The sequence below is a fragment of the Petromyzon marinus genome, chromosome 18, assembly GCF_048934315.1.
Source record: "Petromyzon marinus isolate PM22_M1 ecotype Great Lakes invasive population chromosome 18, UKy_Petmar_22M1.pri1.0, whole genome shotgun sequence".
Classification (NCBI taxonomy): Eukaryota; Metazoa; Chordata; class Hyperoartia; order Petromyzontiformes; family Petromyzontidae; genus Petromyzon; species Petromyzon marinus.
In genome coordinates this window covers 1356233-1381260 of record NC_133684.1, presented here as the reverse complement: position 1 = coordinate 1381260, position 25028 = coordinate 1356233, and the positions used below count along the sequence as shown (strand labels likewise).

The following is a 25028-nucleotide window of genomic DNA, read 5'->3' as shown; positions in this document are numbered from 1 at the left end:
TGTCAGGCTGAGAATGGGGCACGCACAGACAACGTCGTTGCCTTTACAGGGACTAACGATTTAGCAATTGACTCTGCTCAGTCGGTGTTATTCGCCGAGGGCTTGTTTAATTCCTGCGGCTCAGTATGTATTGAGAATGTCTGTATGCTGAACTTCGTTTGCACCGTTCGTAGCAACACAAATCAAACAGTTCAGAAAGTTGTAATGTGCGCTGATGCCTACATTGTCGCGGGCCATAATTGACACGTACGATAATGATTGACACGTTGGCTTTCGCGACCAATATAATAACATCATAGAGGTTTTTTGTGGAAAAAATATATGGATCGTGTTATTTTCTACGAAAACCCAGGTTTTTTAAAATTATTAATAATTGATATAGTTTACGTGTAATTGGCAGCATATGACATCTGTGAAAAAGAGCTTTATAGGTCATCGGATTCCTTTAGTATTAATATTCTGATTCTGATGTGCGTCAAGTATTCCAGGCTATATAGTTGCAATGATTATGAAAGCTAATGCTGAGGGGATTAAATTGAATAACTTGAACGCAATCTTTATTTCTATTGAATGTACGACGAAAGAAACCACAACATGCTAAATTTAATTGCAACGTTAAGGGGAACCGATATCGCGAGAATCGTGAAAATTAATGTCGAACCGTGAAATATCGTGCCACGGAACGTGGTATCGTGGATATCATATCGTGGGATATCGTATCGTGGGATATCGTATCGTGGGATATCGTATCGTGGATATCGTATCGTCACAACTCTGGCGTGGAGTAAACGAACGCGCCCCCGCCCATCTCGTCATCATTGCTTGTCTATGACAACGCAACAACTGGGCCTTGTGGTTGTAGCAGCCGAACGCGCTCCCTCGCGCCGACTCCACGTGGGACTGCTCGTTCCGCGCGGTAAGGCGACGTCTGGCGCGTACAGTGCAGGTCACGTACAGTGTAGGTCACGTACAGTGCAGGTCACGTACAGTGCAGGTCACGTACAGTGCAGGTCACGCCGTCGTCTCTCGCAGCCCCACAATGCGACGATTACTCCGCACGGCGTCTCCACTACGCGTTCACGTAGACCCCTCAGCCGTGTTTGCTCGTCGTGGTATTATAAATGATCCCATTACTGTGTTAAAGCGCCGGGCGCGCCGCGTGCTGCAGTCGACCGCCCGTCGCAACCTCCACTGGCCCGCGCCCTCACGGCCAGAGCCGCGCGACCCCGAGGCACGTGGGAGCCCTCTGCCGTGCGGGCCCTGACGAGTGGTGATGGTGGTGGTGATGCTGTGTGGACTGGCGCCCTCTCTCGCCGGTCTTCTCCACTCAACCACGCAGGGCTGCACGGCATAGCGATCGCCCCCTGCTGTTTGCAACGCGTCCTCGAAGGAACGCGCGTGGATGATTTACCGGGTCCCGCATGATCACAGGGATTTGTTTCATGGTCGAGAGAGCCACTAAAAAGCGACAGTTTTTTTTTAATCGCACCCCTAAAGATCAAAAACCGAAGGGCGCGCACAGCAATGCTGGCTATGTCAGCAGCTGTGTCTCCACGCCGAAGCAGGGGGCCCCGTTCAGCACCAGTAGTACTGTACAACTTCCTGAGCAATGATGTCACGGACCGAGAGCACACAGATAGACACGATACGTGACTTGGGTGGTGTGAGGTGAGTCTCGGGGCTCTGGCTTGTGGCAGACACCATCAACTACACGAAGTCCGCAGCAGTAGCAGCGGCAGCGACTTTGCCTCCACATCGAACAAAGGCGGCGGCCGCTGCATCGTGATGCCCTTTCAGATGCGCTTCTGCGGCCGTCTGGAACAATCTGCCTATATTAGGAAGCCGCTTGCAGCTATGCACTTTTCACTCGAGGTTGATAACTGCTTTAAGTTTGTTGTCCTTCCCCCCGCACCGCCGATTGGCACGGTTGGCTACGTACGGTGCGAAAGAAGTTCAGCGTGCGGTGCAGGGTGTTGACATAACCGGTTGTGAGCCATGGCCAAGTTGGTGTCGCGTTCTCACGGCGTCCCCATCCTCCAGCTCTCCACCTGGCTCAAGTTAGGGGCCGTCCATAAATGACGTCACGCACCTAGGGGGGAGGGGGTGAGACATTTGTGACGTCACATCAAATTGCGCAACTTTAAATAAATATATAATTTTGGTTTAAAGTTTTCGTGACTGCAGGGATTCATATTCTTGGTTCTTTCGGTAAAGTCACCACGTAGACGGGAAACAATTAAATAATAATAAAATATTACGTGACTTTGCCGTAAAGTCACGTAGAAAGGAAACAATAAAATATATTATTTTATTATTTTATTGTTTCCCTTCTACGTGACTTTACCGAAAGAACCAAGAATATAAATTTATAATTGTTATAACAACACTAATTTTGATGAATTTTCATGATTAACTATTTGATTATTTAAATTTACTAAGGTCACCTTTTATTTATTCCATCAAGCAGCATTTTGCTTCTCCATGGGGAAATTGAGAAGCATAAATTTTGTAATTTTTTTTAATGATTATTAAACATTTTGATTCTAATGATTCTACCAGGGCTTTTCATTCTGGGGAATGAATGTGATTGTTATAATTATACTCTACATTTTGCTTCGTTCTACTACAAAGTTTCAAGTATTTTTTTACAGTTAGAATTACTTTTAATATTTTATAATTATAAGATAATTTCAATATAATATTCTGAACATCTGCAGTTTTAGTTAGATGTTGAATATTTTCAAGTGCATTTTATGCTAAATGTAATCTTTCCAACGCCTCATTTTTAATGCGTGTTTTCTCTTACAACATCAGAGTGCAGCGCCACATTAAATACGCACGACAATGACAATAGTTTAAAGAGATTTGAAGCATGGTTTATATTTTGGGAGGGGGGGGGGCAGAGCTTTGTGACGTCATATTTGAGGGGGGTCTGACTTTTTGTGACGCCGTGTGACGTCGTGTGACGAGGGGGGTCAAAAATCGGCCAAAATCGCGTGACGTCATTTATGGACGGCCCCTAAGACCGCTGGCTGCATTCTACAATAGACATCTTCCTACAACATAGCTGAAAGTAAATAATAAAACTGGATTTATTTTACATAGTTGGCCTTATTAGGAAAGACAGGAGGTATGAAATAACGTGAGCAAATTTAGGAACCGTGCCAAATACTCTTACACCAGCTGGTTTACTGCGGTGTTGTGTACTGGGGTGTTGTGTACTGCACGTGTGGTGTACTGCACGTGTTGTGTACTGCACGTGTTGTGTACTGGGGTGTTGTGTACTGCACGTGTTGTGTACTGGGGTGTTGTGTACTGCACGTGTTGTGTACTGCACGTGTTGTGTACTGCGGTGTTGTTTACTGCGGTGTTGTGTACTGCGGTGTTGTGTACTGCACGTGTTGTGTACTGCACGTGTTGTGTACTGCACGTGTTGTGTACTGCACGTGTTGTGTACTGCACGTGTTGTGTACTGCACGTGTTGTGTACTGCACGTGTTGTGTACTGCACGTGTTGTGTACTACACGTGTTCAGCCTTGTCGTTTGACACAGCCACATACAGGAGAGGACTTCGAGCATTTCCATGGGCTGGTCACTTGAGGCATGAACACAGACAATGATAAACACGTTTCTAGGCGATACAAACGCGTTTAGTGTCTACTCCTAGCAGTATAATTGGAGTGAAGATGTCGGCTTTGTTATTTTTATGCAATGCACAGCACGTTGAACAATTTACTTTCCGCTAAGTTTGTAGCTATGTGTAAAGAGATTTACATACACACATTTTTATTTGGGTCTTTCGGTAAAGTCACGGAGATAGGAGGAAAAAAAATGTCCCGATGACGATCGCTTGTGTTGTGATCGAAACGTCGTAGTTTGTTTTTTTCTTTCAACCTGTCGACGTGACTTTACCGAAAGACCCAAAGAATATGAATTCCTGCAGTCACGAAAGCTTAAAGTCAAGATTTATAAATGTAATTGTTTTACACACACATGGTTAATCTACAACCTGGATAATTAATCCGCTCACCGATTATTATAATCGGCCTTTAACTCCCGCTCCTATTGTGCACTGATTCTTGGACTTAATTTCATCTTTGAAATAGCGTGACCAAAGAGTATGGGATTCCTGCAGTCACCAAAGCTGCAAATGAAGATTGTACCGAGAGGTGGCGCTGTGCTCGCGGGTCAGCGGTGTTCGGCAGTCGTGGAAGCAGCCTGCTGCTTCGTCCCCACCAATGCCCGCCCCTCCTCCACCTGAGACAAGCTTCTTGTGAAACTTTTTAATTGCAGTGGTTTCCCGAGTGTCCTCGGGCGCAAACAAAGCAATCGTGGACAATCCTCGCCACCCAAACAAGCTTCAGCCACCCATAGCCCACACCGGACAATATTCATCCTCCATGTGCTCCAGGATTAGACGTGCAATGGGGAACCCTATGTCGCATTACAAACCAACATTCGAACGCTACGCTTTAAACTCACTTTATCCACTTAAAATAGTAAGCGGTCTATAAAAAAGCAGACCCGTTAAGCTTCGGCGTTTGCGTTTCCTTTTCATTTCCCGAGTTTGAGCCGTAACCGGAGTGTGCAATGTGTGGCTGGCTGTGCGAGGTGGTGGCTCTGTGACCGTTTCGCGTGAGGTGGTGGTGGTAATTAGCTGTTTTGGGTTACACTGCAATCCTAGAAAGTGTTTGCGCTTTAGGTTTTGTCTGCTGAAAGTCTGGCGTCTGTCTCAAGTTCACGCTTTCTATGTCCACTTCAACCACAGACTCCACGCGTGGTTTTTCTGACAAATAATGCAATTTTAAGCATGCGGAATGGCCTCTGAATCATTACCAATTTCGCATTTTAGCTGCGAAAAAACATTTAGAATATCATCATCGGCCGTGGTCAATCTACTGGTGGATGGAGGCACCCCCAAGCTGCAACCATCTCTCACGATCATAATAATCCACGTAGCACATGCACTCGAGCTCACTTCCTTTCTGATGGAACGCATGTTCCACTCCTTGGCTGCCACTCAATGTTCATTTACGTTGTGTATTATAATGAAATGGTCGTACGGTACAGGATAACAGACCTCTTAAGTGTTACAGCATCTTACTTCGCTGGACAATGTTAAGAGGGGAGGAAGGTTGCTGTGTTTGTAGTTCGCGGAGAATGACAGGAATGTGGTATGCAGCTTCTCCGCTGTTTTTGTAAAAAGGTTAACAAACATCCACATTTGTAAATAAATAAACACTTACATCACGTACCATAAACAAATAATACAAAAGGGATTTTTTTTTTAAATACATAAATTTTTCAAATCATTGTTATGGTGACTAATTGCCGTTGCTTTGCCCTCTGGTTAGGCACAATGTGTTCTGCCGAGAGAGCCCTCTGACCATTCGGTCAGCAAGTGTCGAGCGAAGCAGGTTGAGTGACAGTGATTTTAGCCGTTTCATCCAGCTTAACCAGAATAACAAGAGCCTTTCACTGTTTCAGTACACTTTTTTTTTTAAAACAACATGCAATAGTTTTCATGATATTCAGCAACATTTTGTGTTTGGCACAGATAAGGCATTTGAGATCGTTTAAGCGACCAGCACCGAACACCCCTGAAACAAAAAACATCGCAGCTTTTGCACAGCCCGACTTTGTTGGAGATAAAGTGTCAAGGTCTGTGCCTTTATCTGGCTCCAGTGTAAAATAGATAGCAGGTTACACAGCTGTGTTAAATCAAGAATGAAACCGCCTTCAGTTTGCAACCACGTGCCCACATCAATCGCTTGTTTGTGGAGCGGGAGGCTGTACACCTTTTACGATCTGCTAAATGACTTGGTATGGACAACACCTGTCCATTTGAAGTGGTGGCTATGGCTATATTATTGGTTCCACAGCTAAAAATGTTAACTAGCTATCGGATAAAATTGAGAGAAGGTGCTTCCACATGGGAAACTTGAGGAGGGATGGAGTAAAGGATTGAAATGAGAGAACCGCAGATGAAGGCATTGGCATGGAGAAGCATTTATCCAGCAGTGGATCGAGAATTACATCATGGGGGTGTGGAGGAGGTGAGGGACAGTGCTATCAAAGGAAGATAGTTGACTGGTACGCTGATGTTATATGACTTGCTTTGGATTTTGGGCAGACTTTCCATAAATGTTGGAACTGTGGCAATCTGGAACTGTGGCTCTGTCATCTCGGGAGCGTTTTAATTTATTTTTGACTTGTGCTTCGGGAGTCGATGATTCAGCCTAAGATAAGAATGCAGTGTTGGTTATGAACTGACTGGGGAGGGAGTGGAAGGAGTCAGGTGCAGCGTTGGCCTGTCACCTAAATTACTCTGTTATAAGTCAAGCATTGAGCACCTACTGTTGTATCTCATGCCAATGTGGCCCAAAGTAATGTAAAGTGACGCAAGGTAATTATTAAACAAAACGCACCAAAGGCAACCCATGAAATGGGCTTGTGCCTCGAATGTCTTTGCGCATTGACTAGAAGCGTGCAGATTCTGAGTGTCTTCCAAAGAGACAAGCAACAACAGAAAATATACCTGGTGATTTGTCATGCTCACTCAAAATTAGGCACCGGATAAATCACACACGTTCCCCCGCCCTGTCCCCACCAGCGAAGTGGTGAATTTTCGTGATTAATTGTCACGCTTCAATAACAAGTAGTTTTTTTTTGTCAATTTAAGAAAAAATCATCTTCGCATTCTTTCTCGGTGTTTTAATCTTAAGACGCAATGTACCATTCACATTTAATTTGCACGAACGGTAATCATCTTGCATGTATCATGAGAATAATAATCGGTTTTAAGCGACAAGTAAATGCACAGTTAACGTGACTTCGTAATGTCAACCTTGAGGACTCCCACATCTGACGATAGCTCCCACACCTAATGCCCTCATGCAGTCAAGGCGGAGGAATGCCGGCGGGAATCTCTGGTGTCAGACTCGCCTAACGACGTGGAATGTCTCGCGTTATTCTGAGGGAGGATCGGAACGGCGAGGAGGAAGGAACGTCAATAGTGCCTGGGAAGGAGGCCCGATATGAGCCTTGCGCTGGAAAATGAAAGGGTACGCTGGCCGCTGGACAAGTAACTGGAAATTGACGTTGCGTGTTTTAAGGACTGACATAATTGCAGTGTGGGATCGGAGTCTTTTAGTGGCCTTATCGGGTTACTTGTCAAACTGTCTGCAGCACGCTGCATTATTAAACTACAATTTTCTGGTTTATCAAAACATACGATGTATTGCATACAGTGATACAAAAAAGACCATTGCATTTAATTAACGTCTTAAATGTATTAATTTTGACAGCACACCCAGTGAATGTTGTTGCGGTATAATAGTTAGCACACTGGACTTGCAAGCCAGAGGTTACCTATTCTACCTCCCAGCGTGGCAATTTAAACAATGGGGCAAGTTTATTAAATCCACCCCTGCCTCTGCCCACACAGCACTGGGCATGTAGTTAGTCGATCAGCAGGTCGTGTGTGGTAGGGTAAAGTGTGGGTACTCCCACATCTTCCAAGATGTCTAGGCAGTGTGGAAGAGTAGGCCAACTACCCTTTAGAGCTCTTGAGGGACTGTCCAGAGCTCTCGAGTGGAGACTCTTTCACCAGAAGCGGTGTGGGCACGCGCTTTCTTGGCCGTACCTGGACCCCGTTACATTTGACATGGTGAGCACACGACTCGTCTGTGGTTCATTGAATTAAATAAGCCCATTTGAGCTACATGCAGTCAAAGAATAAGTTCTATGAGACACTCGTGCCCTTTATGAGATCTCACCGAGTCTTAAAACTCAGGAGGTTTTTAGGATGTTTTGGCACGTTGGAAGAAACCAGAATACCCAGAGAAAACCCATATATTAAAGAGGATAATACTCAAAGCTCCACACAGATTAAAAAATCCGTTGCTGTTCAGTACTTTGGACACCTCTCAGGAATGCCTACACAGCACCTTGTATTCCCAGGCAGTCTGCCATGCAAGTGCTAGCCAGGCGAGTCATGATATCGAATTTTATAGAGCGTGGTATGCAAACACCATCCAGATAACGCTCGGCTATGGTGCGTGTGGTCCCGTGCAAGTGAAATCCTGTGCGAGTGAACGTGCCTCGTTAAAGCTTCCGTGGTATTGGTGTACGTTTAACCTCGTCGTCGCACAGATTGACGTGGGCCCACCACCCTCGCATTGCCTCCCTCCCCACAGGTAGAGGCATTCTTGGCAGCGCGCATTCAAAGTGATTTACGCATGCCAGTAAATCACCGTGTGCAGTTGCGCGCAGGTGCACGCAAGCAAGTGAGCAGTGTGCGTATGTTATGAAGCTGCTGGGACGTCCTAGACTCTAGGTGTATGACGGGTAGTGCGGCCAAACAAGTATCGTTGTCTTTGATAAAGGACTGTAGCTCCACGATAGCAGGTGAAGTGTGCAGTGGGAAAAAAATGCATGTCCACGCCACAAATGTATAGCCCGTTCGATATATGCTGCCTTTGACCAAGTCACCTCGAACCTGCCCGTTCTCATCAAATCTTAAAAGCTAAGTAGGATTGTACCTGGATCGTGCTTGGATAGATGATCCCCGTGCCTATAAGGTTTTCCATAGGGCTCCATGTTGTCAAGCATATGCCAGCCTGTTTGTGCATGACGGTCACACATCTGTACTGCCCACCTTCACCAACCAACACAGACCGGTGTGGTGAAATATGGTCAAATAACCCATGTGGGTTGTGGAGCTTGTTGAGTCTCGCATGTAGTCATGCATTGACATTAAAAATGGACACTAAAAGGTAGAATTGTTTTTCTTAATCTTGTTTATGAAATTACATTTTTAGGGTCAATTTAAAATCTTTATGAAATGGCCAGAACCCATGGCCCTACCCAAAAATCTGACAAAATAACAAAAAAACATTCCCCAGCACTGGAACCTGCCCCTTCGCGTTTCTCTGTGATGCCTGTCTTGTGGGTCTTCTAATCCACAATTCAGTTGAGGGCCTAAATTTATTAAGCACCGCTTGCTGGTGGAGTCTATTGGCCTTCAGCCTTTGTTGTCACTTGTCTTGCCAATCTGTTTGTGTGTAATTCTAGTGTTTATTTGTCTGTTCATGAGTTGAGGATGGGGTCAGGCCTGGGGTTTTATGGTAAGTGTTTCTCGTGGGTAAATGGCTCCGCTATGCGTGAGTGGAGTGCATGTTGGGCTGCGTCCAGTTTCGTCGTGGAATGTGGTTTGATGAGTCTCATCCACATAACTCTTGGCAGATATAAATCCCCGGAAGCCCCTTATCAGCTCGTCTTGTCTGTTTACACCAGACACTTGTTTACACCTAAACCATTAATGTGCAAAATATTGTCTTTGGGAAGTGGGGGAAAATAGTCACACCACAGGTGCAGTGACAGTTTTATTCATATGCACCAGCCATGTTTTACACTGTGTAGGTGTTTGTGGTTGTTTTTGCATGGCTCCCGAATGTGTGTTGTCGGGTTATGCCCAGGGCCGGATTTTTATTTTGTAGGCCCCTGGGCTGCAGGTGCTGTGAGGCCTCCAGTGATATTTTCAAAAGGAAAACAAAGTTTACTTTTACAAGGCTAACAACAAATAAAATTCAGCATTCACAAATGAAATAACTTTTCACTTCATCTCTGGAGGCCCTCTAGCTGGCGGAGGCCCCTGGGCTGGAGCCCCTAAAGCCCCGTGCCTTCATCCGACCCTGGTTGTACCCTGGTTTTGTGGGCACAATGTCCAACGTTTCGCTGCACGTGCTGGGAGCTTCAGTTAATGAAGTTCCCAGCAAATTAAGTGATATGTTCACAGAGTGAAACGTACGACATCGTGCCAAACAACTTGAGGTACAATCCAACAACACATCGGAGAACCAGTCATATGTTCCATTCCTGGAGTTTTCCCAGATGGAAATCAATCCACTGAGTCAGTCTCCTGCAAGACGATACTTGCTTGTCATGCGGACGATCCAAATGCACTGCGTGCAGTTACACATGGTGTGTCCGTGTATGCAGCAATCGCACACAGTATGTGTATCATCGTTGAAATGTGAAGTTTGGCCATTTTATCGATGAAACAGAAAGTCATACTTTACAGCACTTTGTTAATCTTCTGTTGGACGAAGTCCTCCACACCATTTCGTGTTTGGGGGTTGTTTGACCATACTTCACCACGCAGGCCAGTGTCGGTGGGGTTTGGTGGGGCGGCCAGAAACGATTTGGATACAACTCTCTGCCAGTGTTAGACGTTGCCAAGCACCAACCTCGGGTCGCTGGATTTACTTTGCAGGGCTCTAACCACTGCGTCGCTGCTCCCCTGAAACTATCAATACCCGCTGGTGGGACCTGTGATATCCATGCCTATATTGTCTCATCCGGCCGAGGCTGCTGGTGTGTCCGGAGTCAATAAGTGTTGCGGCACATGGCTTTAAATCTGACATTTCCCCTGACGTGAGGACAGTTGGAAGTAAAGTTGACCAATTTGAGTTTCTTGGCTGAGCCTGCGTGTGTTAAATCGGCAAAAGGAAATTGCTTGGACCTCTTCCAGTGTTACTGATGAACAACGCGCGTCTGTGGTGAAGCAACCTGCACCGCCGAGAGGGGAACTATACCACAGAATTGTAAACATTCTGTAAACCACGTCAAATTTTGGGTGAAATGAGTATGGGTGGAAGGAAGAATTTTGATTCGTCGATTGCGATTCTTAAGCTCGCAAAACGTTAATGAAATTGCACATGTGAGAATGCGTATATTTACATTACATTGTAAATGACGTGTTCACAGTGGTACAAAGGTGAACCCAGTCTGGAATATGATCACGACCCTGTGTCGTGACAATTTATTAAATCACCAGGATGGTTAATTGAATCATAATTTCAGTTACACAAATGTTTGTTTTTATCAACGTTTACAGGAATACATTCGGCGATTTTAGTTTGACAATGTTTTTGCTGCACATTTTGAATGGGGAAAAAAGAAGATTTTACCATTTGGAAGTTTGACGATAGGAAACTTGCACCCATCATGCTTTAACATTCTCAAAGGTGAAAGTGCTGGTTGAGGGTACAACAGTCTGGAGAGATGCTGGAGGTAATGAGGGCTAATGTCAGCTTGTTGGTCACTCATGGCCATTCTTGAGTATGTATTTTGAACTTCTTTTGCATCGTCTTCCTCATTCGCCCGCCCTGTCGCCCGCATGCCGCGTGTCACGGCCTCACTTCACCGCCCAGGAGCTCGCTGATGCGATGCAGGAACCGTAGCGAGCGCTGCAGGCCCAACAAAGCACCTGCACTTGTTCGGGGGAAGTGAGTTGCTCTGTTTGGAATCCTCAGACTAAATATTCAGGAATATGCACTGTCGGAATGAAAACTATAACGCCCTGTCGATGGGAACCCGCTGCAGGAGTGCAGCAATAACCAGATCGCTGGGGTAGTCTTGTGGGTGTCTGCGCTTTGTAGACAAAATACTTGAGCGTTATTAACGTTCTCGGAGTTACGCTGTGATCGGCGTGGAGATAACGCGCTGATCGCGTCAGATGTCTTCCTTTTCTAAGATACAAAGGCTTACACGTTTAGCTTACATTTTGTGAACAATGGGGCCTGCTGAACTCATTCAATGTACCTGCTTGTATACAATGGTGCTATTTTACGTTGTTAAGTTGCAAGGCTTAGCTGCTTCCCATCCTCTCTGTGAATGCTTTTGTGTTGTGTGCATTCCTCGGTATTGGAATTCTGACTTGGCCCTTTTGTCAATCCACTGCTGGATGAGGGCCTCCTCAAACTCTGCACTTAACATCACGACGTTATTCAATGAACGCATTTGACACTAACTTCATTTACAATGCCGTCTGTATTTTTACAATAATAACAACTCATTTAAGGCACATGTCATGCAATATCAAATAATATGTTCAGATATAATAATTTGATGCTTGTATATTGCTAGTATACATAAACAAAATATAAATATAATTTAAATAGAATTGTATGGCTTTTGGGATATACTTGTGTTTCCGGGCATATTTTTTTAAAAATAATCAATGCTGAATTCTAGCACGACAAAAATGTACTTAATTTTCTCATCAATTCAATGTTTTATTCTTTGCGTGTGCTTTTTAATAGAGCGGTGACTTGCAATAATCGGTGGCAGCCATGGGTACACAGGAAGAGCTCTCCCACCTCTATCTGGAGTACACGGGCACAGCAAGTGGCACAGTCACCCCTCTGCAGACGGCAATCACCCTCTTCTTGCTGTCCTACTGCCAGGATGTGGCAGTCAAGGTGTGCCAGCTATGTGCTCTGTGTGTGTTTGTCAACATTACTGTGTTCGCCTTTAACCGTAAACATTTTGTTTATTTTGCCAGGTAACGCCTACTGAGCTATATAGCTATTTTTCAGAAGGAACCTGGCCACAAATGATAGCTCAACGAAGTGGCTTTTCACGTGGAAATTCATAGAAGCTAAATACTCTAAATGCATGATTCTGAATGTGGAGGGGAAAATTGGAGGACCCGGGGAAAAATCCACACGAAAATTGCGAGAACATGCAAACTCCAAATATCCAGCAGGCGTCAGGGTTGGTATCGAACTAACGACCTCCTGCATACCAGGCGAGGGAGTCAACATCTCACCACCGTGGCTTCCTGGTTGCTCAGCGCCCATCTACACTTGGCACTGTTGAGGGTGTCATAAATAAAGAGTTGATACGTTTATTGCATCGAGCGAGGTTTTAACGATCTTTGTAAAAGAGACGATGGCAGGGATTTCGGAAGTTGGTCATTGCGAGGAAAGAAGCTGAATCGAGGTATGTCTGTTGAACTTCCTTTGCACCGGATGTAGCCAACCGTGCTAATCGGAGGTGTGAGGTGTAAGCAATGAGCAGGTGAAGGAAGATGTAAAGCTTTGGACGTGTCTACGACAACCACCGCATTTGCCCAAACAAATGCTGTGTCTCTGATATATATTTAATTTGTTCCCTCATTCATGTGTGCGTTTTCCTGTCTCGGCGTAATTCCACGCATGCATCTCTCGACAAACTTACAAACGTACTTAGATATGCTCTGCAGGGATACCATGGTGGAATGAGAGGAGATGGCACACATGGGAGACGGAAAGCTGCGAGCATGCATGATGCAACCCGGCAGGATGCCAACTCGCTGGCTTGACGGATGCTTCGGACGTGCTCAACCTGCGTTACGTTTGCTTTGTCAATGTTTCAAATCTCAGTGGTACAGCTGGCAGAATGCGGCGACTGAAAATACTTGTCTTCAGACACGTGAATATATACTGGTGTTTCATTATGAAGTACTACTGCATGGGTAAATTTGGTTTTGCACTTAATTTATCTCAATTCTAGCTCGAATATTTTATTTTTTTACTGCCGAGCAATCACCATAACTCTCATGCAGAACAAGTGGGAAAGTGCTGCCCTCTTGTTTGTCGATCTTAGGTCACTTGAAGGTTTCTAGGAGGCAACTCTTTGATATCCAGTTCCGTGGGCCGTTCTCTAACATGAAGGGTTCCACTGCTATGCGAGCGATCCTGATGAATGCTTTATCTCACGGTGTGATACCCACAACACAATTGGGATGGAATTGTAAAAAATGTACAAAAAAATGAAGAGGATGAACCTAAAAATACCGTCTCATAAACCATACCATACGAGAACACGACAAGCTTGGCTGTTGCGGCTGTCAGGTTCACCTGGTGTCCGAAGAGGAGGGAGCAGCGATCGACGACACGCCGACCTGGGCGCCGCCCGGCCTCCACGTTACGTCCATACGACGCTCGGACCTCCCGCCAATCGTCCAGCGCTGTCTGCTGCCCGCACTGATCGACGACGCCTCGGACGGGGCGGGCGGCCCGCAGGGCGCCGCTCGGGTCGGCCCGACGGAGGGCGAGTGCGGGCTCCCGGGCGTGCCGAATTGTGCGGCGAGCGGAGACGGCTCGGCCGGTCCGGGGAAGCGCGCCGGGCCGCCCGCTTCGGAGCGGCCCGGCGCCGAGCTGTGCCGGGCCGGGCTCGCCGTGGTGCTCCGCTTCCTGGTGCAGAGGGCGGCCAGGAGACGGGCGGTGCTGCTGCAGCTGCTGGGCTTCAGGCAGACGTGCCTCAAGGCCTGCGCCGAGGTAGGCCCCGTTGCGCGATGCCCCGCCGGCGACGCGGCGGCACGGTGTTGAGCGCGTGCTTGAACGCGGGCTCGTGCAGCGGTGGGATGCTCAAGTAGATGGTGTCGTATTGTACATTTGGTATCTGCACCTTTTATAAAAGCACAAAAGTTACCACGGAGGCGCTATGCTTTACAGGTGGGTATAGTTTGCTTTGTGGTTTTACCCGGTTAATTAATTTGCAGATACATTTCAAACTTGGCAAATTGGAACCTTGACACCAGAACAGACATGGCCTATTATTTTGCTTTCACGGGATGACATTTAACGTCTACTGTGAAGCAGCAGAAGGTGCTTTATTATTTACTGGTCGAAACCACAGACGTCTGCAACAAGTGGCAAACACGCTACCGCTCAGCCATGTCGCTGCATTGTGCTGTCCAAGTTGCGTCTGGCCAAGGTACTTTGGCATATTTTACCTATTAACTTTGTGCGTTATCGTTCTCCTGGAGACCATGAAGTGAATGTCACTGGTTAGGAGGAAGGTGTCCCACGGGAAAACTGGCCTTGTCCCACATCCACGATCCCAGCCCTCAACCTGCACCTACCAGCGTTGTGAAGGAGTTTAACTTTCAGTGGATTGAAAAAGGGACTCTACAGAACACATTTTTAATACAATAATATATTTTAAAGAGGTTGTAATGTAAACTTTACACTAGCTACATTGCAAGAGCCGATTATTTAAGTAGTGAATCCAGAAGCTGATCATAAGCCGATGACAAAACGGTATCGTATATAGAATGCGTTGCGTTATTGTTCCACGCGTGAGTGCGTTGTACTTTTGGAGAAACATTCAAACATTTAGTATTTAGTTTATGAACCCGACACAAGACGTCGGAATAAAGTTATGCTCGTGACGTACCATTATGTGAAAGTGCTTCTGCACATCTGTTCCTCCGCACTTGGCCAGCTGCACGCTGTCTGCCGCACACATCGGTTTTTGATCTTTGTTGTTTTTCTGCCCCCCTTGGAGATTATGGTCAGCTGGAGTTTTGTTAGTTTTATCTACCTGGATAAACTTACTTTAAAAGCCCAAGTGTATTCAGAGTGATCTGGATGCGACACAGAAAGAATGCTGGACTAACAAATCAAAACAACTCCATCATTCTAAGACCGTATAACTATTTTGTTTATAACCAATTTGACGTCGTTTGTGCACATGTATGTATGTACGTTGAATTTCTTTCGCACCGTGCGTAGCCATCTGTGCTAATTGGAGGTGTTAAGGAAAGAACAACAAACTAAACACAAAGAACAGTTCTAAAGTAATGAGTTTTCCATCTAGATATAAAAAAAATGTATACTCTGAGAACAAGTGTGGCACAGAGGTGTGGTAGATCTCACAGGAAGTGGTTGATCCGCTAATTCCCAAACATGTCATGTTGGTATTTTATGTCAGCGAACTTTGTGTGTGGATGCGACAGAGCCAGCAGTGTGACTTTTTAATGTAAAAAATTATATTCTTCCACAAAAAAAAAGAAATGTACAGTGAAACATTTACAGCCCTTCATCGACCCACTTTTTTGATGAATGTTCCCTCATGTTGCGTCAGTCATGGGGGTGGGGGGGTATGTTTGACCATACTTCACCATGCCGGTCAGTGCAGGTTGGGGGAGGAGAATGCTCTGAATGGATTCAGATATCGCTCGCTTACTGGTGATGTTAGCCGTGGCCGGGAATCGAACCCAGGTAGCCAGCTTTAAAATGCGGTGTGCTCACCACTGCACCACTGCTCCCATCATGTTTTTATTTCGAGCTGTTACCATCCGTAACCTTAAATGAAGATCACTTTGTTTGAGAAAATTGTACAATTAAAGCAGTGAACCGAAACCGAACACTTTACTACAACGTGACGAAAATATAAGTTAGCAAAAACCATCAATAGGATAATGGTCTTTTTTTATTTACTCGCAATTAATTTAAGCTAACGTTTGAAACGTATGGACTTTGGGCCTGCACACTTTTTTTTTTGCTTTCCCCGGAGGATATTTTCTCATGATGTACAGAGTGTAAATTGTGCGGACGCATGCTCTTCCCTTGGTTACTCTTCACTGCAGTGGGAATCCACGAGAGCGCTCTCGAGCAAATTCTCTGCGAAGCCACTTCACAGAGCCCCGGTGGAGATGCCCACTGCGGAGCCCTCTCCAAACGCACAACAGAAACCTCTTCCACGTTTACTCGTGGGGAAGCCATGCACTCTGTTTGACCGTAGCATTTAATCTTATTAGCTTTAGTTTTTGAAAGACCCTGTCCATTGTTGAGATAACAGCTGCTTGCAGTCAATTCGCTGGCACCTGCCCAACGCAATATTCACGTTCCCTCAAATACTGAAGCGGTTAATTCTTTATACCCCCCACCCCCTCCTTGGAGTTTTCATCGAATAGCCTTTCGTCTTTGGAGCGATAATATGTTTAATTAAATTCCACCACGTGTAAACATACACACACACGGCGCGTACTGTGCTCTGTAGTCAGGGTGTTGAGAGTGTTTTATGTTTACACGATAGGGGCAGTGGAGTGTGGTTATCGCCCGGCCCTAAGAACCTGGTGCCCTGAGTTTGATTCCCCACCTCTATCCACAATTACCTCCAACACATCTGCCCAGCGTGGAACAGCATTAGTAGGCCAGATATACCCTTGGGTAAAGGGATCATCTACCTATAGCTTTGCATTTTTTAAAGCCAGAAACACTGCAGCAAACATCTTTTTCTTCTCAAAAGTTGTTGAACTAAAGTGTTTATAGATGAAGATTGTGTTGTGTGGCGCTGCGGGAGTGAAGGGTGGCGTGGTTTTATGAGGGTTAGCGTTTGACAGGTTGCATCGGCGTGCGGGGAATCGCAGGTAACGATCTTGACGTCCTGCTTGCTGCTATCGAGTCTGTTTGGGAGAGGTGCTCGTGGAGGATTTTCGTGGCTGAGGAATACCTTTTCACTAGTCAGGTGTTCTGGCGCACGGCACCCCCCGTGCGATCTCTAGACAGGTTAAGCTGATGCGAGGGTCACAGTGAGTTCACGCGCAGTCCCACGATGTTCACTTTCTTAACGTAACAGCACGTGCCGTGGTTGCATGAAAAATATTTCCGTACGAAGTGCAAGCAAATAATGAGGACACACTGAACACTCTGACATCACGGGAAACGTGGCTCGAATAAGCACTGCATTGTTGAGCACAATGTTCGTGATTCGTCGTGCGTGTTTATATAGCAATTAAAACTGAACTATTTAAAAAAAAATGTACCAGGTAAGGCCCACTGAGCTATACTGCTCTTTTTTAGAAGCGACCTGGCCACAAATGATAGCTCAACAAAGTGGCTAATCATGTGGAAATGTATAGCAGCCAAACAATCTTAAACGCATGTTTATAAATGTGGAGGGAAAAACCGGAGGACCCGGAGAAAAATCCTTGCGTGACTACGGGGAGAGAGACACGCAAACTCCACGTTAAATGATACACATTTAACACGCAATCCTTTAATTCCTTGCTGATAAGTTTGGCGTAAGGAACTATTCCTTATTTTTCTTGCAATAAAAAAGATAAACTCAAGTCATCACTGGATATTTCGGAAACAAATAAACGAAGAGTGGGTAAATTATCTCAATGGTAAATGTTTAACGTTGATTATTTTGTGTTGAATCTCCAAGATAATTATACATTTCCTCCGAGGAGTTGGCGCTTCCAAGAATTTTCATTGCACCTGCTCAGTGGGAATTTTTACAGCTGCTCCCAAGGGCCAACGGTGGACCGATGCTTATCCTGAAATTGCTCCCCCCGTCCACTTATTGTGTCCTCTAGCTGTGTCTCCTTTAAACAGAAAGAAGACATAGCTGAGGTCATCTTCCGATAAGTGGCGTAGCGGTGTATAATGAGTTGTAAACGTCGAGCCTTTGGGATGTGCTCAAAGCGCCCGTTTGGTCGGGAAACTCAGAACTCCAAATACCAAGTCATCTCCAGAAAACATGAATTATCGTTGATTTACATTGTCCAAAATACTCGCGTAAAATGTTATTGAGGACAAAATTTCACCACCGACCTGGTTTTTGCTGCACTGGTGGGCATACCATAGACATTGCTGGTTTTACTTCCACAGTTCAACAAATTCCAAGTCAAGCACAGCCAAAAGGGTAAAACCAGTCCTGGTAACTGAGCGATGGGTGGTGCTCATCACCAGGGCGTGCGAGTGTGGGTTAGGTGCGAAACTTACGAGCGACCAACTAATTACAAAGTAAACATTTCAGCGATAGTTAAAATACATTGCCTGGCTTGACAACAACAGCAACAATGATAATATATTAAAACTAATTATTGTTTATTATTTGTACAGGCATGCCTGTTAGCAATAGGGTCGTGCTTGGGGTTGCAGGGTCAGTTGTTGAGTGTTTTTGACTTTGCCCTCCTCCCCCGTGCTGCCGTGATGTCGCGTGGGATCAGGTGAGCCAGTGGACTCGTCTCTGCGAGGTCACCTTCCCAGCCGCCGTGCAGTCGCTCGTGAACGCCGTGCGGAGCAGTCCGCAGCCACCGTGTCACCGGTCCTCTCTCCCGCAAGGTGCCCCCCCCCCCCCCGCTCTCCCGCACGGCTGTGAAGCGATGAGACGCGCACCAGCAGTGGCACTTAGAGCTCTTTGTGGATTCCCACGCGTGGCGAGCATGGGGCGGCACTCCTCTCCCGTTTCCACTCTTGAACCGGGACGTTCCGCATTCGTTTTAGTTTTTTTGTCTTCCTCTCCGCCCCCCCCCACGTCCACGTCATGAGACGAATTATAATCCATTCGAATCTCTTGCAGAGCAGTGCAATGTATAATCGAGGTTTTTGGGGTTGGATCACCGCCCGACACAGCCAATTAGTACGCTTTGTCACGTAAACAAAATATGTAAATTCGTTACTAGTACAGCACACCGGTGTTTTGCTTTTGCCTGATGATGCTGGTTGTAATTACTGGTGAAACGTCATACTCGAAATATGAATGCTATGGGTTTACTCTCTAACACACCGGTGTGCTGTACTAATAACAAATTGGCATGTTTTGTTTACGTGACTAACCTCTTATGGATGATATCGGTCGCGAAAGCCTATTGCATTGCAACCCTTCATCTTCGAGAATGCTCCACAGAAGCGGATATCTCCTCGGAGATACCTCTGAGATCCGATCAAAAGACAACTGTCACAGACAGGAGAAGGGGGAACCTTCCCACTCGATCTGCATATGGGATTAATGTTTTTTTGCGTAACATTCAATCTTATATTTTCATTCTGAGAGCTGGAGTTTAGCCAAATGAAGTGCAGAACCAAATTTAATGTCAAGTATCTTTTCTGTCTTGCATGTCACCGAACTGTGTGTACATATATCCCCATCCTATCCTGGCCACCGTTTTAGAGGTGCTTGAGCTGGAGCGTCGGCTGGGTGAGCCTGTCCGTGTGCACAACGACGACAAATTACGGCGCGTTAAGCTGCGGGGACGGCAGCAGAAGCAGCAGCGGGAGCAGCAGCAGCAGCAGGAGCAGCGGGAGCAGCGGGAGCAGCAGCAGCAGCAGCAGGAGGCGGCCATGTGTGGTGATGCGGGCCAGGTAGAACATACGATGCACTGAGAAACCGCACTGAATTCCTCTAGCACGTGGACGGACGAACTGTATTGGGTTAATAAAACACCAATGCCTCGTTTTCACAGCCGTTTGGAAGCATGCTGGCACAATACTTGCACTGTGCTGGGCCAGAGAAATTGCCGAGAGCCCAAACCCACCTCATGGAATCCAGACCCGGAGTCCTGAACTCGCTTCTTGATCGGAGCGATACGACTTGACCTTGGTCGACCTTGCAAATAGTGACAGCCTCATGGCTTCCGGAGCGTGAGCACTGATGGCGTGGGCCCTTGTGGTGGTCCTTTGCCAGTGCTGGGTCACTCCTAGGCCAGCAGAGTCCGGTACCCAGGGGTCATTGAAAGTGACTGGCACCACTTTGTGGGAAGCCAACAATGATCATCATAGTGGATGGACTCGCACCTGTCATATTAATGTGGAAATGTACACTGCATAATCAAGGCCTCCAATGAGCGTTTCCCAATTTTAATAGGGAGTCAAATGTACTTGCAGGCGTCAAAGTGAAAAGTGTTTATCCATGTTTCTCTATTTTTCTGACCCATGTTGATCTGTGTAAAAGATAACATAAGCAGAATTCCATTCTGTATCTACACATGTTAATTAAATATGTTCTTGTCCATCAGCCTATTTGCTTTCCAATCCGATAGTATAATGCAGCATTTGTTTAAGCAATACATTTTTTCACCAGTTAACAGCCTTTTGGGTGCTCATCACCGGAACCAGGCCTGTTAACTTATTTTGCCGGATCACCAGCTGCTATTGGCGATAGCACTCCTTACAAACGACGTGCTCACACCGGATTTCTTCCGCCAAGGAGAGCACGGTGGAACTGGCGGCCGCTCTGGCGCGTTTGGCGTGCGTGGGGAGCGGCGCGGGGCCCGGGCGCGAGGCCCCCAGCGTGCGGCGCGTGGTCACGGCCCAGCTGCCCGCGCTGGAGCACGTCTTCGCAGAGGGCCTCTATTTCACCCTCACGGATCTTGTCCTCTTCCCTTGCGTGCACCTCCTCCTGGTGAGTGCTGCCCTCTCCGTCTCGGCGCTTGGCCAGCGTGGAAACTGCCGTAATCGCTGGGGAGTATGCGCAGTTGTGCGGTTGCTTTGCAGGCGACGACGCTCAGGGAATGTGAATTTATTTAATTGTTTTTTTGTTACGTGGCTTTATCTGATGATGCATTTTTGGCTTCAATAAGTGTCGCTAAATTTCAAAGGTGGCCCTTGATTTTTTTTAAATATATAAATACGATACATTTCGCATCATTTAAATGTTTGCGTTACTTTACAAAGACATTTTAAGTCTGAAGCTGAGGCACTGCAAGGTTACCGCGGGCAGGTCATGTGATCGACTGATGCAATCGGTGAACCCGTGCATGCCCCAGGGGCGCCTCGGTTTGTAGCACGCACGCTCCGATGGTCACAACCTTGTAATCTTTAGCTTTTTTGGATGTAATTGTATGTGTGTACGTTGAACTTCATTCGCACCGTACGTAGCCAACCGTGCTTATCGGACCTGCGAAGGAAGGACAACAAAGTAAACACAAAAAGCAGTTTTAAAGAAATTAGCTATCAATGTAGATTATTAAAAAAAGGCAATAGCTCCAGTGGCTTCTGTATAAAAATTGTGCAGTGCTTTTGCAAAAAAAGATCCCCCCATGGAGTTTTCTTTATTCTCAGTGTTTTTTTTTTCCTTTTTCCAGCAGCTATTCTGGGAAACCTCAATCTGGCGTCACTGATTCTGCCTTCGAGAGATTTTACTGTGTTTATAACAATTTATTTGCAGAATCTATAGTCTTTAAATGTTTTATTAACTGTACCTGTAGTAGCTACATTTCTATAAGGAGTCTCGTAGATTTAAATTCTGGATTCCTGGATCTTGTCCTGATGATGTATATTTAAATGGACCGTCACATCTAATTGATGTTCGTTTTTGAGAATAATTTTTACAAGCTACCGGTGAGTGAAAGGAATAATAATTGGCACGCTAAACTCTCGCGCACGTGAAAAGTTTAATTTGTTTGACCATGTCGGCTGGTGACCTCACCCAAAACAATCCATTACGAATCTCAATTTAGCCGTGTTTGAATTGTACCGCTGCTGTTGGCAGCTGCGCTTTGTTGATGCGTAACGCTCGTCGGTGGCTGTGTCACGAGCGCAGGCCCAGCTCCTCTCCTCTGGCCAGGCCGAGGTCCTGCTGGCGGTGCCGCTCGTCACGGCGTGGTACGGCCGCGTGAGCGCCGTGCCGGCCGTTAGGCAGGCGGCCGCGGGGGCCGGTCTGCAGCCCCTCGACCTGCCCCCAACGCACGCCACGCCGCTTCCGTCCTCCGCAAGCCCGGGGCCGGCGCGCGCCGTCGACCCTGAGGCCCTGGGTTCCGACAAGGCGGCTCCGCCGGTTGCCGCCGACAACAGCCGAACGGCTTCCGCGAGTCTCGAGCAGCATTTCAAAGGCGGCCCTCGCCCCACGCTTGCAAAGCTCAAGGTGCTCCACTTTTTAAAGATTGGTAGTTTTTGTGAAATCAATGCTCGGTGGGGTGCGTCTACGTGCGGGTTTCTGTTGGCGATCCTCAGCCAGTGGTCGAAATTTCCCATGCAAAAGGCTCTCCGGTGGTACGCATGTTATTGACTTTATAAGGGACGATGATGATGACTTTGTTGACCCCGAACATGGTTTGAACTCATGGTTTCTATATAATCACCCTCCTGCCCAGCGACCTGCGCTGTATCCTCGGTGTTTTGTTTAATGTCTGGCCCTTTGACAGTTCACTGCTGGATAAAAGCCATGATGTGTCAGTCATGAGGGTTGTTTGATTATATTTTACCACGCTGGTCAGTGTGAATTGGTGAAGGGAAGAGGGGGAGGGGAGGCCCAGGACCGGTTTAGATATCACTCACCACTGACGTTAGCCAGGTCCGGGAGTCAAAAACTCAAGTCGCCGGGTTCATAGCGCAGCGTGCGAACCACCACGCCGCCGCTCCCCTTTCCTTCATGCAGCCAAATATAAATAATACAATTGTGTAAAATATTAATAATACAATTGTGTAAAATATTAATAATACAATTGTGGCGAATTGCCCGATGATGCTGGATGTAATTACCAGCGAAACGTCGTATTCAAACTGTAAATGTTGTGGATTCACTTTTCAACAGCTAAAGTAGTGAACTAATTGTCTTTTGTCAACGTGACACTTTTTTTTCTGATTGGCCGTGTCGGGTGGTGGAGGGTTACGACACATTTATAAATAACGCGATCTAACCCAAAAACCTTTATTATGAATAATATTGGTCGGGAAAGCTTACGGGTTAAACCAATACAATTGTGTAAAATAAAAATATAATAATACAATTGTGTAAAATCTAAATAATACAATTGTGTAAAATATTAATAATACAATTGTGGCGAATTGCCCGATGATGCTGGATGTAATTACCAGCGAAACGTCGTATTCAAACTGTAAATGTTGTGGATTCACTTTTCAACAGCTAAAGTAGTGAACTAATTGTCTTTTGTCAACGTGACACTTTTTTTTCTGATTGGCCGTGTCGGGTGGTGGAGGGTTACGACACATTTATAAATAACGCGATCTAACCCAAAAACCTTTATTATGAATAATATTGGTCGGGAAAGCTTACGGGTTAAACTAATACAATTGTGTAAAATAAAAATATAATAATACAATTGTGTAAAATCTAAATAATACAATTGTGTAAAAACACAATGGCGGTGACTTTGTGACACGTCACAAGCCACTGGCTGACCGTTGCTTGTATTTTGATTCTCCGTTCCATCAGGAGGCGGGCATCGAAGCATGTCTGGACCCCCACCCTTGCTGTCAAATCACTCTTCCGTGGGGTGACTATCCCGCGGCTGTGAACCCTGAAGAAGGTACCGATTGTCATCGCCACCACCACCATCCATTCCCCCTCCATTCCCCCTCCATTGACCGATGGAGACCTCTGCTTTTTGACTCCATTGTTCCATGGCAATTGCAGCTGTGGTATAACTCATCTCCGACATGTGCACGTAGGAGTCATCGTTCCTTTGCTCATCGCCTCTACCCTGGCCCTCCCCTCCTCTCCGCTTGGTTTCAGCTCTCATCAGTTTAACTCTTCTGTTGCAGTCCTCTCGAGTGAAGTATTCTGCTCTAGCCCATTTGTGTTTTTTTTAGATAGTGTGAGATAATTGTTTGATTTATTATTTGTATTGCTGTTTAAGAAGGTGTGACGCCTAATTTCACACAATACTTAATTCTTTTTTTTATCTTGGTTGCTGAGCAAAGGCCCAGAACCCAACATGTGAAGCAGCCTGCAACAAACAACACCATTGATCTTGTAATAGATATGATTAAAAATATTTTTTAATTGAGCAAGTTGGTCAGAAACCAGGGAAAAGGGACAATAGGAGGGATGTGGTGTGGTTCAGCACTTTTGAAGCGATTTTCAGTGGGCTTACACAGATTTGCGAAGCTCCCAAATTTACTGAGCTGCGAGATAGCAACACAGCTGGTGGGTTTGTGAACCCATCTCTGCGGACCTTGGAGCACTATTCCTCCCAATGCCACGGGTGTTCTCCAGGCACCCCAGTTTGTTTTTCTCGCATGCAAAACCCCCTTCTTATTGAGGACTTGAACATTCCAATGCATGGCCATCCTGACAAAGTCTGCATTGTGGAGCAATTATGGATACATAGATGATGATATTATTATAGCTATTCACAGAAGAGCTCACAGGCGGTCTTGCAAATGCCTTTCTTTCATCCGACAACTTCAACCCTCCAAAATAAATTTTTAAGTAAAAGTGCAACTTTAGCGAGTGGTGATGTCTTTCCATGAACTGAAACCACTGTTTGCAAAAAAAAGAAAAAAAAAGAGATATGATAAAATAATAAAACAATAAAACTGCCCAAGTGGTCGTCTCCGCTGCGGTGGTCCCTCAGAGGCATTTTTATATTTTTATTTTCCCCTGAATTACCGCTGAGTGATGGCAGCGTCGCAGATGCCTCCTGGTGCTGGAGTGCGCTTCTCTCATTGCTCATCTCACTGCTCCCACCTGGCGCGCTTCTTCAGGTGGCCGTGCCGTGGCTCCAAGCTCTGTTAAACCCGTGGCTCTGAACACGACCCAATGATTCGGCATTTTCATTTGGTTGTGTTTCTACTTAACTGTGTTTTTTGGAAAATATTAACGAGTCAATCTTCATTTCCGCCTCTTGGAGAATTTTTTTTTCCAAGTTGTAATTTTTTAAAAAAAATTCCTAGTATTAAGCTTGACTTGCATATTTTGTTGTAACTGTTCTTGCAGTA

General features: G+C 46.0%; 1 protein-coding gene across 4 annotated transcripts in view; it reads left to right on the top strand.

The window, feature by feature from the left end:
• Positions 1–782: 782 nt before the first annotated feature.
• GSTCD (glutathione S-transferase C-terminal domain containing) overlaps positions 783–25028 on the top strand; it is a 49235-nt gene continuing 24989 nt past the window's right edge. For all 4 annotated transcript variants that reach the window (XM_076067773.1, XM_032956441.2, XM_076067775.1 and 1 more), the window contains exons 1-8: positions 783–916; positions 12108–12266; positions 13683–14108; positions 18575–18689; positions 19519–19709; positions 20554–20748; positions 21889–22209; positions 23521–23614. In XM_076067773.1, the coding sequence (XP_075923888.1) occupies positions 12138–12266; positions 13683–14108; positions 18575–18689; positions 19519–19709; positions 20554–20748; positions 21889–22209; positions 23521–23614 (1471 nt within the window). In that variant the 5' untranslated portion in view covers positions 783–916; positions 12108–12137. The remainder of the gene's footprint in view (positions 917–12107; positions 12267–13682; positions 14109–18574; positions 18690–19518; positions 19710–20553; positions 20749–21888; positions 22210–23520; positions 23615–25028) is intronic.